Below are 17,095 nucleotides of genomic sequence, written 5' to 3'. Positions count from 1 at the left end.
TCTATCATCTATCTATCTATCTATCTATCTATCTATCTCTACAATATTACTATATAATCTCTCTCTATATATTGTTTGTCTATATATTGTATGGCTTTATACACACACACACACACACACACACACACACACACACACACACACACGAATGAATATATCAGGATAGCCATTATATTGTCTAACCCTGATTTCACAACATGATATTGCCTTCCTTCCCCAGGTGTCCGAGAGGAAATGGGCCTAGTGGTGACAATCAGAAACATAAATGTCAGCACAGAAAAGGGGAGGGTGCTTCATGATGCTTTGGAGTTCTAGCACCAACTGGTGAGGGCTTGCTGGCCACAGGGCTGAGGTCTAGAGGCTACCGGCATCTGTCATTTAGTCACATTTTCTTCCCCCACAAGCCCAGCTAGGCACCAGGCATCTTGTTTTTACAGATGTTGACTCAGCCTGGAAGCAGCTGTCTTGGAAGAAGGCCATGCATGGATACAGATGGTGACTGAGTCAAGGGCTTTACAGACAAAAGCTGTCATATAGCTGGAAAAGTTGGAGATCCCCTATGGGAAAGTGAGGGAATGTGGATTAGAAGTGAGAGGGCCTGTATTAGCTCTTCAAACCTCAGTGGCTCAAAAGGACAATAGTCATTGTTTCTCTGGCTCCTGAGGTTGAGTGTAGGAAATATTCAGTATGTAGGTTCCGGTGCAGGGCTTTCTCGATGTCTGGAACTAGGGTTACCCTCAGCCTGAAATTTTTGATTTTTCCCACAGACTGCTGTCTATATACTAACTACACAGTATTGCGTTGAGCCATGCAATTGCCTGAGGCAATCGATATTGATGGTGTCTTATTTGTCACACACACATATGTATGTATATGTGTATGTATATGTATAATGCATTGGTGGGACACTGCACAAGGAGATACCACAGATAGCTAATTGTTACCTAGATCTTTCTCTGTTCTTGTCCTTTTCAAAAGCTCCTGTAAACTCCTGTCCTTTAGATCTATTTTAAGACAGCAGAAGCACAACTCTTTGCATATTATTTCTCCTCTGTCAGGGAAGAGGCAGATTCTGCAGGTGATGTCATATCCCAGTGCACGTCACCACTGCTCAGTGACACACACTGCTGGGTCTGGAGCTTGCTGTACCCCTCCCTTTGATGCAAGGAGTGAGGCATATGAGATGGCATTTCATTGTAATCTCTGGACTGGATGTTAGTCATGGAATATTTCAGAGGGAGCCTGAAGTGAGCTGAGGAAATAATGTCACTCCGAAGTCAAGGGAACCTGCGCAAAGATGAGCAATGTGCGGCCTCCCTGACAGCGACGGATCCGCTGCTTCCAGCCTGGGACTGTGCCGTCTCACTTTTTGCTGCTTGTCTAGTTATTTTTAAAGCCCCAACTTATTATTGTCCTGACTCATTTCCAGGAGTGTCCCCCCCACCCCCGCCATGTCTTCAGAGAAGGATTCATCAGCTGGCTGGATACAGAGGCAACTTTGTGGTGTGGGCTTGGCTTCTTGCTCACGGTGAGAATCTGGGCAAACCTTACCTCTTTCATTTCTCTCTCCCATCAGTGCCCTTCAGATGCATTCTTGCTAGCCACACTTTCTTGGTCCTAACCGTCTCAGTTTTGACACATGATCTCACTCAGCGATGCTTGATAAGGGTCTAACTGCTTCCTCCTTGGCAGGCCCTGATTTCCCCCTCTTTCTGCTTTGTAACATCAGCCGCTCCCATTCCTCTCTCTTCTCAGTTTTATTCCACTCTGACTCTCACCATTTCTTGTGATGAAATCAGCTCCTCTGTCATGCACATAATCTTTAATGGGACCCATTCCTGGCTCATCTTTTAAAATGCAGTTCTGCAATTAGATTCTAATCTAGTCCTCTAATTTTCTAGCCATGGCTTTTAAAGTCAGTTAATGTTTTAATATGAAGTCATTCATTCTAATTTAATAATGATATGAAAACATATCCCATGTATGCCTCTTACAAAAATATTATCATTAGTTTTGGTGATGAAGACATGAAATAGAATTGGTAATTTAACCACAGCTGTCATTTACATCTATTCTGTCTGCATTACTTACACTGTTTGACACCTACAGTAATTTTTAGCATATACTCTACCGTTTATAGATAAGGAAGCTTATGATCAAAGAGCTCTTTGAACCCATGTGGGTTTTGTTTTGCGTTTGTGTGGTTTACTGAAATGTTACCGTACAGTCAGTCTGTTATCTAGAAATAGCACCATGCTCTAGTGTATAACACAATGCATGGATATTATAGCTCACTCTATGAAAAGGCTAAACTGTTTTAGAGATGGCTGTGTTTTGGAAGCAGTAACTGCTGCCAGTTACAAACACCTTTCATGGAAACTGCTTTCCCCCTTTTCTCAAGGGAATGTTGTTATGACAGTCTTCTGCCCTGGCCTCTGACCTCTGCCTACAGGTTTGTGGGTGAAGATTTTAAGAATGTAAGTTTGAGCTTGTTTTCATCTGTCTGATGGTGACACAAAGTTTTTGGTGGCCTATGTGAAGCTCCCAGAACTGGGGGCAACCTACAGACAGAGGGACCAGGGTGTGGCCACAACCTACAGACAGAGGGACCAGGGCGTGGCCACTCAGTGCTTGCTTTTACTTTTTCTTTTCTGAAGGCATCTTCTGTTGCCGGATTTGACCACATTGTGAAACACAAGGTTGTGAGCTGGGGTTTTGTTTTAATGTGGGCTCATCCCTAGCACACACCTTTAACCCAAAGAGCTTTCCGTAAGCAGGAGCTAAATATAGTCAAAGATAGGTCAAGAGGCTGAGCAAGCTACCATTTAACAGGAAGGGGACAGGAGGAAGAAAGGAGGGTCTTTGAGTTGAAGGCCATTTAAGACAGTGTGGAGAAGGAGAAAGAAGGCATTTTTCCCTCTGGGACATTGGTGGAGGAGGAAGGTCAGCTTAGTGCTTTCTCTGACTCTCTGAGCTAGCAGGCTTTCACCCTAGCATCTGGCTTTTGAGTCTTCATTGGTAAATTGAATATTTGGGATTTAAAAAAACAAACAAACAATCAAACAAACAAAAAAACACCCAATAATCTTCATATCTTGAAAATAGATTATACTAATGTACGGATTATACTTCAGCTTGTTATCGCTCGAGCCCTACCTCCCAAACGTGTAGTTTCTCTCAACTGGAGATCTTCTATAGCTGAAACATGAGAGTATCATCCAAAGTCTGACTCACACTAGGTCCGCAAATCAGATTCACTTAGCTCCCTCTGATTTTTAATACCGCTGAAAAATAATCTTAATGAGTATAAATCGTTCCATTAATATAATAAAATCTATGTTGGATTTAAAAGATACAAAAACAACTCTAAAATTAATATGGAACCTCAAACAAAACAAAACAAAAACCTTGAAGGAAACAAAACCAACCAACCAACCAACAAACAAACAAACAAAAAAACAAAACCAGAAGGCATCAAACTTATTGACTTCAAAATTTAGACCCCAGAGTTGTCAGCTGTGGTCCTGGCATAAGGAGAGATACCGGCCCATTAAGAAGAACAGCAAACTCCACTTGGACAAGGATATCAAGAGTATACAATGAGGAAAGGACACATATGTTGAAGCCTCCCCGCCCAGCATAGCTGTAGCCATTTGGTTCCTTGCCTGCCAACTATTTCATATTGTTGCCGTAATATGTCTGTCCGTCATTGGCACAGAAAAATAACTTGACTCGGAGTAGGGGTCATGCTGACCACATACCCAGTTTTGTTCCATATGTTATAAGCTTTGTTAATCTTAAGAAATTCCACAACTATAAGCTTCCTGAAGGCCCCATCAAATTAAAGGTCAATATGAACTGTTATGTCTAAAATGACTTGAGTCAGGGTTGACCCCTGGGCAGCACTTCCAACATCTGTGTATGAGCTCCTTGTGTTTTTGTGTTTTTAGCCTTTATAAGCTGTCCCTGAGAGATGTCCAGCTTTGAGCTGTTGCCCTGGTCGATCGGTCTTGGGGATGTGCGTTCAGTAAGCCATTCCTGCTTAGCTGAAATTGGTGTTCATGTGGTTTATGGGTTGACTCTAGGGCTCCCACACAAGGTCCTGGTAATGCATGGTATTGGGAAGACCAGATGTCCACACACACAAGAATGAACTTGAAGTCTTATGCTACATCATTCACCAAAATAAACTAAAAATGGATCAATAACTTAAATGGAAGCTATTAAACTGTAAAACTACCAGAAAAATGGGAAAAGATTTACAATATTGACCTTTACAATGATTTCATAACTGTGACAACAAAAAACACAGGCAACAAAAGTAGAAATAAGATAAGCCATGGGTGCCGAATGAAATTTAAAAGTTTATGCACAGTAAGAGACTCAATCAATCCTGGAAAATAGTAAACCATTGGATGCTATAAAATACACAACTGTTCTGCTGATAATGCATTGATCACTACAATATATGAGAAATTCTATAAGGCAGAGCAAACAAAAACCTAATATCCAATAGGCTCGGGATTTTGTTGCTGTTATTTTTTTGAGACAGAGTTTCTCTGTATAGTCCTGACTATTCTGGAACTTACCCCGTGGATTAGGCTGGCCTTGAACTCAGAGATCAACTGTTCCTTGCCTCCTGAGTCCTGGGACTAAAAGCATGCAGACCCAGCTCAGATTTGAGATTTGAAGAGACATTTTCCCAAAGAATGCACATCAATGACCAATAATTATACAAAAAGATGATCAATATCACCGAAAAAAGCAAGGAAAGGCTCAGTGAGCCTTGACTTCGCACCTGTTGTGTGTCGAGATGGCTTTTATGAAGAAAGGGGAAGGAAGTCCCATTGCATACTAAATCTAGATGAGCCTCAACTGAAATAAGCCAGTCATAGATGGCAAATACTGCAGGATTCTGGCGGGTTCTTTGTTTATTATTTTTGCTTTTGAGCCAAGAGCTCTCTACATAGCCCTGGCTTTTCTGGAACTCATCCGCTATGTTAGACCTGGCTGGCTTCGAATTCACAGAGATCCCATGTCTTCCTCCCAAGTGCTTGGATTAAAGGTATGTGCTACCAATGCCTGACTAGGTTATTGCTATGTATCCCAAACTGGTTGGGAACTCTTGTGATTCCCAACCCTCTTGAGTACTGAGAGTTCTACTTATCCGAAGTTTCTAAAAAAAAAAGAGCCACCTTTGAGCAGCAGAAGGGAGAGCAATGGATGCCAGAGGTTGAGTCGGGGGTGGAATTGTTCATCTACACAGGTGAAATTCCAGATGTGCAGGGTGGATAAGCTCTAGAATCAGCAGGCTAGCACCATCCCTACAATCTGTACTGTGTCCTTGCTGAAATGCCTGTCAGGAACTAGAACTCATGCCATTTTCTCACTACAAGAAAATAAATAGCAACCAAATCAAACAACAAGTCTCTGTGAAAGCAAGCAGTTTTATTGATTTGGGCTATCGTAAGCCTTATTCCATGGTTCGTTTTCTCTCTCTCCCCTCCCCCTCCCCCTCCCCTCCCCTCCCCTCCCCTCTCTTATCCTCTCTCTGCCTCCTCAGTGCTGCCATTACAGTCACATGCCACTAAGACTAGCTTCATCTTGTTTCTTTAAAACCTTTTTTTAAAACCTATTTATTTGTTTCTGGGCTTGCTTGTTTGCACGCAAGCATGCAGAGAACATCGCTGTCCCTGTGCTGGCAGAGGTGGGGGTAGGGTGGGGGTAGGGTGGGGGTAGGTATGTATGTGAAGGGGTGGGCCAGAAAACAAGATGGTCTTGATAATGTTCACAAGTAACTTGGAGCTGAGGTGACACAGGTGCCAAACCCCCAAAGTGGAAAAGACGGTATTGGGCTGGACGTAAGTGTCGGGGTGAGCCCTGGGCTGGCCAAAGCCTGGTCTGCGCGGATGAGAGAGGAGGGTAGATCATGGTATGCCAGGTGAACGTGCCTGAAAATCTCTCTAGGGAGATAGTCCTGGAGATGGCTGGATGCCTGTAAGGCAGGCAGGCAGGCAGGCAGGCAGGCGATGTTAAGCTATTAAATTCTTTCCTTTCATTCCCCTCAGTGTTCCCTATCCCTGTCTGAAATTCAGATGCCTAAACAGTGGAGGATGCAGAGAAGGGCGTGGTGCCAGGGCTCATGAACTTGGTGTGTTCTTTCTGCTCTGTGGTCTGGTCTAAGGACTGTTTATAGCATTAGATCAGGAAAAGGAAGACCCCCCTGGTGTAAACCCTGAGACCCACCCCTGCAGATCTCAGTGTTGTCTCAAATAGGAAAACAACCAATTCTGACATCCTGACAGAATCCTAACAGATTTCTGTTTCTTTCAAGTGTTTTCGCCACAAATGTAATCCTTTTTCTTTCCTTAAAACCTTACGCTGTGGTCTTGAGTTCGAGTTTTCTAGCAGTGTTTACTGCCTGTTTTGAAGGGGTGGGGAAAACTGGAGGGGCTGTCTCTATACTGTCCCCAGCTCTGGACAAAAGCAGAAGCCATGGTCTTCTGCCAAATCGGCAAAAGTGAGCTTACACACCACTCCTGTGTGGATTCCCTCTCGTTCCACGGGAGCTGTGTGTGAGTTGTGGAAGCGTCAGCACGTTTCCCTCGGGTGAGTCAGAGTAACGCAGGTGCTGGGAGGAACGGCGTAGAGCGACTTTCTCTCAGTGGTTCATTGAGGCCGAAGTCCTGGCTACAGAGCACTGCCCAGGTGTCCAGAGCACCGGAAACGTACAGATCAGGGACAGCCCCTCTGACATCCAGAAGTCTGCAGATTCTTGCTCTTCATTAAGGAAAGGCCGATAAGAAGCGGGATCGGGATAAAGCAAGGGACAGGAAGCCCGGATTTTATTTCTGCAATATTCTATAAAATCAGGCTCTGTCAAAGTTTTGAGGCTGAAACCACCTCATATTTCTTCTGGAGGGGAATGATAGCCGTACTGATACTACGCTCTGGCCATTCCCATCAGAGTCCCATCCACAGTTATATGGCTAGGCCCCATGAGGAGGTCATATGTGTCTGACATGTCTGTCATTTGCTTTTATAAAACCAAAAGTTCCCCAGATATGTATAATGAATATAATGTAACGTTTTACAGGCCAAGTGAAAGGCTCTCCCCGAATCTCTCTGCCTCTGCCTCATTCTTTCGGCTATGCGTTCAGGTCACTAGGTCCTCGTGACTGAAGTGTCACTCTTGATGAATAATGCGGGGCCATGCTGAAATATTTGTGGCTGAGAGCTGGACCCTCGTCATTGCCACGCATTTTGTCACCGAGGCAGGGTAACCCATGGTAACTAAGCTCAGATCAGTTAAGGGGCAGAGAGCCTCCCCTCTACTGCTCTATAAAAGAGACCCAGCAAAGGGACCCTCGCTGCTTTGAGCTCTCAGTGTGGGCGAAGGTGTGGGAAGAAACGCCTAAGATCTCCGCAGCAGAGCACTCCAGCTGCAGACACAAGGCCAGCATGTCACCGAACTTCAAACTCCAATGTCACTTCATTCTGATCCTCCTGACAGCTCTAAGGGGAGAGAGCCGCTACCTAGAGGTGAGCCATCCTTTCTCGAGCTTAACACCTTTCTATCCCTTGAGTATTTAGCCAGGGACAGCAGACCAACTTTTGATCCTTTCTCCCTGGTTCACCTAGACAGCTTTCTCCGTGCCCCTGAGCATCCTAACTGCCTGCCTTTCTCTGGGCTGGGTACCCTAATCTGGTGGAAATAGTCTTCGACTCACGCATAAACTCTGAACTCAGGAGACATGCCCCACTGCCCCCTGCCCCATTTGCTTCTCTGAGCTGCAAAAAGGGCTCCCTGCTCCTGCTTCGCTTTCTTTCCCTCCCCCTGAACTTTTCCAGACGATCCACTTTCCTCTCCAGGTGCAAGAAGCCGCGGTCTACGACCCTCTCCTGCTCTTCAGTGCCAATCTGAAGCGGGACCTGGCAGAGGAGCAGCCGTACCGACGGGCTCTGCGTGAGTTGGGGCTGTCCAGTGTGTGGGTGCCCGGGAGGCGGGAGGCTAAGAACCTAGGACACAGGCTTGCAGGATATCTGGTCGGGGCGGGGGGGGGGGGGCTGGCTGGGACCCCTGGGTTGCAGCATCCACGCGGCTCCTTCCAAGCCAGAGCGAGGGAACCCAGTGCAGCCTAAGCTGGGAGCTCCAGGTTGGGGCGCGCTGCGGAGCCGGGGAATGGGGCGCGCTGAGAGCAGCTTCCCAAGACAGCTGGGAACCCCGGGCTCCATGCTCTCTCCCAGGGTGCCTGGACATGCTGAGCCTCCCTGGCCAGTTCACCTTCACCGCAGACCGGCCGCAGCTGCACTGCGCCGCCTTCTTCATCGGCGAACCCGAGGAATTCATCACCATCCACTATGACCTGGTCTCCATCGACTGCCAAGGCGGGGATTTCCTGAAGGTGAGGGGGTCCCCACTACTCGCGGCCCCAGCCCACGTTCCCCTAAGCGCGTCCATGTGGGGGACAACTAAACCTCTAAGTGCTCGAGTCTCAGAAACTCCCTGGGAGAGCCCCGGAGGCTGGATTCCTAGGAAGGGTCTAGCGCCAAACGCTGCAGGTCTAGCGCCCCTGGACGTCGATGGTTTAATTTCCCTTCTGTGCTCTCCCCAACTCCTGGGAACTTCCTAGCACTTGAACTTGCAGTGTGAGACGCTATGATGCAATCTGCGGCGTACAAAACATGGCAAAAATAATTAGCAGGAGCTCTCCAGGAGGGTTCGCTTGCGATCTGAGATCTGAACTCATTTTGTAATTCCAGGAGCCCGGGCTGATGGTGGTTTTGAAGTAGTGGGGCACTGGTTGGGAGAGGGATGCTGCCAGGAGGTAGAGCTTGAGAGAAGCAAGAAGAGGAAGAGAACTCCCAGCTCCACACATCCCATTTCAGCCCCCAGAGGCCACAGGATAGAGTTCTACCGCTCCAAGAAACATTCACATTTTAGATCTCCAAAACCACTGGTGAACCTGTCAAGCTTGTTAGAAATAATTTGCAACCCGGCAGTTGGTAATTGTGCTATGATGGACTCATTAAAATGGAGACCTGCGGTGATTTCTGAGAACCGGGTCAACTGACTTTGACCCTTTGTCCCAGGAGGCAAAGAGGAAGTCTTACATGGCTAACCAGGCAGCACTGCCAGATTTCAGCATTTAGAAATATTTTAAAAAGTAGCTTGAGGTGATGATATATACTAATATATATATTAATTAATATATAATAATATATTAATGTGAAGAGTGAGGCACTGGCAATGACACCTGCTGCTCTGGATCCCCCCACGCCCCTCCCCCCATCACTTTGACACAATCACCCTTTGTATCCCAAACTCACGGTGCTCCCCCTTAGCCTCTGTGGTACTGGGGTTACAATCACCCTCCATCATATCCAGGTTGGCTGTTGTTATTTATTCTTTGAGATCTGTTGTTGCCTGCATTTCACTGATTAGAGGAAAGCAGAAGCCAAATTGAAGTGAAATCCAAGCAGCGCTCCCGAGAGTTGATCTCATGTGGAAACGAATGAATAAAATCAGCGTCGTCTGTAGTTAATGCCCTTCTACCAAACTAGGTGATAAGGTATAAAAAAGTGTGCCAACTTAGCAGCCTGAAGGCTTATGCAGAAAAGATAGTGCTTGCAACCAAACTGCACAGTCTTAATAAATACCACTGAAAAGCAAGCAGGCTGTGAGTCCCGGCTGTGGCTTCCCCACTTAAAAACCGAAGGTTGTTAACGTCCCCTCTTTACAACACATTGTGATTTTAGAAGCTGGTGAAAGCGACTGTGTATGTCTGTACTGTTGTTGTTGTTGTTGTTATTATTATTATTATTATTATTATTATTATTATTATTATTATTATCATTTGAAGGTATTTGATGGTTGGATCCTAAAGGGAGAGAAATTCCCAAGTTCTCAGGATCACCCTCTGCCCACTATGAAGAGGTACACAGATTTCTGTGAGAGTGGTCTTACCAGAAGGAGCATCAGGTCTTCCCAGAATGTGGCCATGGTCTTCTTCCGGGTCCACGAACCAGGAAATGGATTCACGATAACCATAAAGACAGATCCCAACCTCTTCCGTAAGTAAACACGAGCAACAGACAGGACTCAGGTGGGGAGGCGGTCACTTCTGCTTTGTAAAGATTGTATTACCTCACAGACTTAAGCCCAGGAATGGTATGGGCTCTTTAATCCTGGTTATGAAAATTAAACCACAGTTTCTGATTGTATTTCCCAGGCTAGGTAATATTCTACCATATGGTACATACACTTCTATTTCCCCTCTGAAGTCTTGCTCTGCCCTGCCGGGACATTACGATGGGTTCAGGAACCCAATTTTAATTTCCCAGGCCATCCTGCAGATTCGGGATAAGCTTGTGGGATCATTTGGTGCCTGAGCTTTGTAAACAAAGTCTGAGACAGGTGGGCAGATGTTGTCTTGTCCCCTAAGGAGGGAGTGAACCAGTGCCCCTCCATCACCTCCTTCCACGTTACCTTCTACCACAAAGCCACCACCCCAGCTTGTGTCATTTCTGACAGAGAGAAACATAGATTAGGCTGGAAAACTAGATAGCCAGCCTGAAAGAGCGTGATTCTGAGCAGAACGAGTTCGTACATCGGCTCATTTCCTCATTAAGGGGAAAAGCTGAGAACTAGGGATGTAGTTAAGTGGTAAACCGTTTGTCTAAGAATGCTTGAAGCAAAACTTGGGTTCAAACTCTAGCACTAGGGAGGGAAGAAGCTAGGGAGAAGAGAGGGAAACAGGAAGGAGAGGGAAAGAAATTCTGCCCTGAAAAGCTGAGGCTATCTGAGAAACAGAATGTTGGGGGTTCATTTCTGTGGGCATTTGCTTGGTAAAAAAATCAGAAGATGTCTTTTTAAACTGTCAAGGAATTTCACTTATTCCTGAATTTAAGAGTCATTAAAAAATACTTATTTCTGAAATTAAGAGTAATTAAAAACATAAGGCGGTGGGTCAGCAGAAAGGCCAATCCCATGCCTCTGTTTCACAGACAGAAGAATAACTCAGTTGTAAGATTAGACTTGAAATAAAAAGAAAAATTTCAGAAAATCTTAAGACTATCACGATTTAAAGGTTAAAGCTGGGCATGGTGTCCCACACCTTTAACCCCAGCACTTAGGGGCAAAGGCGGATAGATCTCTGAGTTTGAAGCCAGCCTGGTCTACAGAGTGAGTTCTAGGACAGCCAGGGCTACACAGAGAAACCCTGTCTCAAAGCAACAACAACAATAATACATATAAAAATTTAAAAAAAGACCACTTAGTCAACTTTACATTACTCTAAACCCAGCAAATATGTATTAGGTATAAAACTGTTGTCTATTTTATTCTCCACTTCTTCTGTCAGTATCATGAAATCTTTTGAATAAAATTAGACATGGTTTTTATTGTTTAACAAACAACACCGTGGCTTCAAATTCTATGGGTGAGGTTCTGACTTCGTGGTTGAGCCTTGTTCTCCCAGTTCGGATCTAGAATCAACTCAACAGAAGTATTCCTGGTACCCCCAGGTATGTTGTCTGACTGATAAAGACTTCCTACCTTAGGATTGTTATAAACAGACAAAGGTGAGAAGCCCTCTTGTGGCTGGCACTTCCGGACAATATTCACATGTCACTGAGTTCTAGTCCCCTGCTCCTTCCTCTCCCCAGATTGTCATGGTGATATATACCCTCTCCCTGGGCCCAACACCTAAATAGAGAGGTCCAGCCCTTGAATGTTGGTAATCTACAAATATGTTTAGCACCATTCAAAGCAATCCTGGGACACATGTGGCCATTGGGCTCCAGGTTGGATATACCTACTAGACCATGAACTGAAATCTAGAGCAAAGGCATAAATAATTTATTTTAAAAAGTCCAGCACTCTAAATAATGTATTTGTATCTTTTTTTTTTTTTACCTCCTAAGCTTGCAATGTCATCTCTCAGACTCCGAGTGGAAGGTTTACTTTAGTGGTTCCATACCAGCACCAAAACTGCAGCTTCTCCATCATCTATCCAGTGGCAATCAAAATCTCTGATCTTACCCTCGGACACTTGCATGGCCTTCAGTTAAAGGTCAGTGGCTTGCTTGCTCCTTGGCCATTTGGTAAGGCCACTGTTGTTTTTGTTGTTGTTTGTTTGTTTGTTTGTTTGGTTTGTTTTGTTTTATCAGTGACAAATAACCCATCCTGTCAGGAAGCATGTGGCCCCTGACTTTTAAGTCTTCTGCACGATGCCCTGGCTTCCTCAATGTCTATTTCAGTCACGCTGCAGGCAAACACTCAGGTGCCCATTCTGACTACTCAAGGATTTCTCTTGTGACATAGGAAATGCTTTCAGTTGGTAAAGCTGCAGCATGTAATTACAATCGAACACTCTTGTACTTTCCTCTTTTACAAAAATCCTCTCCTAGCTGAGCCTCCTCTGAGTCATCGACACAGCTGCTCTCCTGATTATTGGAATTTTCTTTTGATAAGAAGGAAGTCACTCTCATTGACAGTACTAGGCTAAGAAAGAATGCTAACGGTGGCATAAAATATGAAATTGGATTTTTTTCTATTGCAAAAAGCAGTAAAGTTTTGAAGAGCAGGTTATATGACATCTTGCTTAATATATATGTGCACACACAGATATACATATACACATATACGTATATACATATATGTGTATATGTATTTATATATGTGTATATATGTATGTGTGTGTCTAATATATACATATACATATATATATACATATATATATATGTATATATATATATGCTGTGAAATTTCAACCAACTTGCTTTCATATCAGCTTCCGTGTGTGCCTTACAATGAATGCTGGCTTCACAGCATCCCTCTGCAAAGACAATGGCTGCTCCATGAGTCACCTTCATTTCCTTTTCCTTGTTCATCGGCCTAAGTTAAGATAATGCGTGCACTTGGTGGTATCAGAGGCAGCCGGTGTTCCCAAACATACAGATCTTTGTGAAAACTAAATAAGGAACAAGACCGAGAGAAAGAATTGATATCTAACTTCTTCCAGCCCCCACACCCACGTGTCCCTGCTTCTTCTTCTTTGTTGCCCTTGGACTTTGATTGAGGAGCGATCCTTTGATAAGAATGTCTGAGTGCTTTGGATCCAGCCTGACAGTGTTCGTAAGCCATTTTATTCTTGATGAAAGATCTAGAATCTGGTGGGATACATGGTAACATATTAGGAAATCTGTGATTTTGGTATGAAAGCTCTAAGAATACTTTTATATTTCCCTTAATATTTTTTGTGCCTACTGTGTTCTAGGCATCTATTCCTTTGAAAACCTATTTTTTGACACCTGGGTATTGAAAGCTGGGTATGGTGGTTTATACTTGTAATCCCAGTACTGAGAGACTGAGATAGGAGAACTTCTTGTGACAGGCTTGCATGACCTTCCCTTTACTAGTACTGCCAAACAACAACAATAATAATTTCCTTTGCTCAGGGACTATTCTTGGTTCTAGAAATAAGCAATGAACAAGGCAGGTCCTGCTCACACAGGGAGCCTATTTGAAGTGGGATGGCACAGGCAAAATTATCATGAATTTCAAATCATGGTAAGTCTGTCCAGAAAATGCAGCAGAGTGGATTGATAGACAGACAGGAGCTGGAAAGTGGGTAGACGGAACTGCCTGAGACAGTGTGGTCAGGAAAGGAAACTTAGATTAGAAGAATCAGCAACCATAGGAGGCAGGAGGAGTGGATGGAACAGTGCTGCCCTGGCAGAAACAGGCTTACTGGATCCTAGACACAGGAAGAAGCAAGCTCGAGAGGGAGTTGGGCAGAGCCCCGTGTGCTGCCCACCCGGAGAAGGTTGTGTGCAGCAGGAGTAGTGGGAAAGCCTTTGGGGTTGGGTGGGAAAGGACCTGATGTGTGCTGTCCTGAAGGTCATTCTGGCTTCCACCTGACGAATGGGCTGGGGGACATGCTGCGAGATGCCTCACGTTCCCCGTGAGAAGACTCTATGGTTGTGCTAGTGAACCACTGAAGATCATCCCATAAGCACCTCAGCTTCCATGTGTGCTGGGGGTGAGACTTCAGACATTCAGAACGAACAGCAGGGATTTGGCTTCCAGTTCAACAAGCTGGAGTGAGCCTTTGGCACAGGGTCACAATCTAGCAAGAGGGGGTAGGAGCTTAACGCTTCAACAAAGACACGCGGGAGCTGCTGAGGCCCCGGAACCCCAGACAGGTCCTCATGCAGCTCACTTTCTGCCACTGTTTACAAGAACACCTGAGAGGATTCCAAAGAGGAGAGAGATGGCATCACTCACCAAGTGGAAACTTCCGTCTATCTACTCATGGGAAGGGCAATTATTGTTCTTCCACTCCTAAATAGCTTGTTTGAATGTCTGTTCACAAACTTGTGCACAGTGGGCCTAATTAAATCTTTATTTCATCATGTAATGAAATTACGTTTGAAGTACCTAAGCATACAGTCATGCTCATAGTAAGTTCTTTAAACATAAGCAGACCCTGTTGTCTCCATTCCTTAGCCAAATAGTTTGCGTGATACGATGTCTCCATTTTAGTTCCTACCACACTGGAGTGTTCTTCCCAATGTCTGACAGGTGCACGGAGTGGGTGGATGTTTAAAGTCCTCGGTTTTAGATTTTGGCTCCCATGTGTCAGGGTTAACTTGACCAGCCACATACCACTAGATCTCTTAATGTGTACCCAGCAGTGAATAACAGGGTCACAGGCAAACCTAGCGACTGGGATGATGGGAGACCATAGAGAATGAAAATGTGGGAAATGCTTTAAAACGTCATTAAAAATTTAGTGTACATGTGCAGCCCATCCCTATAATCCTGGCCCTTTGGGGGAACTGACATGAAATCAGGGCTAACCTGGGCATGTGTAACAGGTGCCAAGTGAGACATACGGGACTACGAACCCAGACTTTCTCTGTGTTGAGCGAGACACAGAAATCACAGTGGCTAAGAGCTGTGGGAGGATGCAGGGAAGGAGGGATGGTTTCAGAGGCTCAGAATGAATTCATTTGAGTGCCATGAAAAGAATTTGTTTCCATTCAAAGGAAAGAGTAAATGGTACATTTGGCTAACTTGAGCCCCAAATCACAGTTCTAGTCTTTTTTTTTTTTAACTATACCCATGAGTAATCTAAATCCTTATTTGTGGAAGACATGTTCCAAGAACAGAAATATCTCTGTTAGCAAGAGGAAAAGATGTAAGCTGAGGGAGAATACAGAAATTTAATAAACAAGTTATAATGCAATTATAAAATGCGGGTGGCTGGGCTTTCTTTCCTCTGACTGCATGCATTAAGAGGTCCCAGTCATTTGGTGTGTGTCCATACATCTTACAAAGCTTACAAATTCCTGGTTCAATTTTTTCAGTCATGAAATTTAGCTTTTGCATGTACACATACATTGAACAATAACATATCAACTGACAAAGAACACTGATTCTTGAGAGCCTTTCCCCCCACCTTAAACTATTTCTGGAGTCTCTGATGTTTGAGTCAAGGCATAGTTACAGTCTGAAGGCTGACAAGAGTGTTCACTGCTCAGTGCTGGCTCAGATGGACCTGTGTGATAGGTTTACCTGCATCTTGCTCTCTTTGCTGCTGTGTTCTCTTAGAAACCTGCGGCTGGCTGCGGTGGGACTGGTGACTTTGTGGAGCTGCTGGGAGGAACTGGATTGGACCCCTCCAAGATGATGCCCTTAGCAGACCTGTGTTACCCCTTTCTCGGCCCTGGTGAGACAGATCTTCAGTTGTCAATTATGTGGCTGTCAGGGCTCTCTCCTTAAATACAACACTTCTACTTTTCATATACGAGAAGATAAATTCTACCAAAACATTTGTTTTATATGTTGAGCCAATGTGAGAATTTTACTTTAGAACCTACGTGTAGTATCAGAACCTATTACCTAAGCATTGGGCATCAAGAGAGAAACCTATGGAGCAGCTAGAGTGTGTATTTAAAGAAAACTGTGAAAAAGACAAGGTTTCTCCACTTTAGGGAGGATGTCTGCTTTTATACTCTGGACATTAACTTGTTTGTTGTCTGACAGTTTAAATGGAAAAAGTATCAGTGATTTGGTAACAATATAATGAAATAATAGTTAAATAACTTTACTACCTATATATGATACAACTCATGTATGTGTACATATATGTGTATATAAGTATATATACGCATATTTACACACACATTATATATGTATATGTATATGTATATGTATATGTATATGTATATGTATATGTATATGTATATGTATATGTATATGTATATGTATATGTATATGTATATGTATATGTATATGTATATGTATATGTATACACATACACACACGCACACATGGATTATTTACAGCCACATACACAGCAAAGCAGTAAGATTTCTAGAATATCTCTGAGCTTCTGAGTCTTTGCAACTTCTACAGGTTTGCTAGCTTCTCAAGGGCCATTGCAACCAGAAGCAAATTCTGAGACCTCATCGCTAATAAAAAACTACTTTAGGATGCAGTTGCTGATGCTTAGGATACAGGGGCCAGGGACCAAAGAGGATGCTCAGGTGCTCAAGCTAAGGTGTGTGAGGATGGCATCTGCACTACTGACCTCATGACCAAACTAGCAATTGTTGTGTGTGGTGGGGGAAGTGTACAGAGAACAACTCTGTAAGGTCGTCCTCATACCTGTATTTCGGGTGTCAGGCGTCATTGGCAATCTGGAAAGAGACAAAAGGAACGATCAAAGCACCAATGCCAAACTGCACAGGCCATTTCCGCCAGAGCCCTCCTCTCCTTCCCCCAGCAAAGCAAACCAATATCTTGATCAGTTGTATCCTGATGTTAAAACAAGTTCACCTCACCAGTATTTCCCCCCTCTCGGAGCTACTGCTGAGCCCTCAGTAAACAAAACAGCTCTGAAAGAGAATTCATGCACACAGGTAGGAGGGAAGGCCTGCTGTGACCTACCCTCTGCTCAGAAATGTCTCCATGAGACTGGACCAAGGCGAGCTATCTCACTGAGGCAACCATGGCTTTCTTTTTTTTTTTTTTTTTCTTTTTCCTTTTCCTTTTTTTTTTTTTTTTTTTTTTTTTTTGAGACAG

General features: G+C 44.3%; 1 protein-coding gene across 1 annotated transcript in view; it reads left to right on the top strand.

Moving 5' to 3' along the window:
• The first annotated feature begins 7,310 nt into the window (after nt 1-7,310).
• The window catches only part of Crhbp (corticotropin releasing hormone binding protein), a 13,456-nt gene continuing 3,671 nt past the window's right edge, over nt 7,311-17,095 (top strand). Inside the window, exons 1-6 of the mRNA NM_198408.3 lie at nt 7,311-7,542; nt 7,873-7,966; nt 8,248-8,405; nt 9,864-10,074; nt 11,926-12,074; nt 15,620-15,737. Coding sequence (NP_940800.1) covers nt 7,462-7,542; nt 7,873-7,966; nt 8,248-8,405; nt 9,864-10,074; nt 11,926-12,074; nt 15,620-15,737 — 811 coding nt within the window. The 5' untranslated portion in view covers nt 7,311-7,461. The remainder of the gene's footprint in view (nt 7,543-7,872; nt 7,967-8,247; nt 8,406-9,863; nt 10,075-11,925; nt 12,075-15,619; nt 15,738-17,095) is intronic.

This window comes from Mus musculus, chromosome 13, assembly GCF_000001635.26.
Source record: "Mus musculus strain C57BL/6J chromosome 13, GRCm38.p6 C57BL/6J".
In the NCBI taxonomy this organism is placed as follows: domain Eukaryota; kingdom Metazoa; phylum Chordata; class Mammalia; order Rodentia; family Muridae; genus Mus; species Mus musculus.
This window is presented reverse-complemented; position numbering and strand designations above follow the sequence as displayed.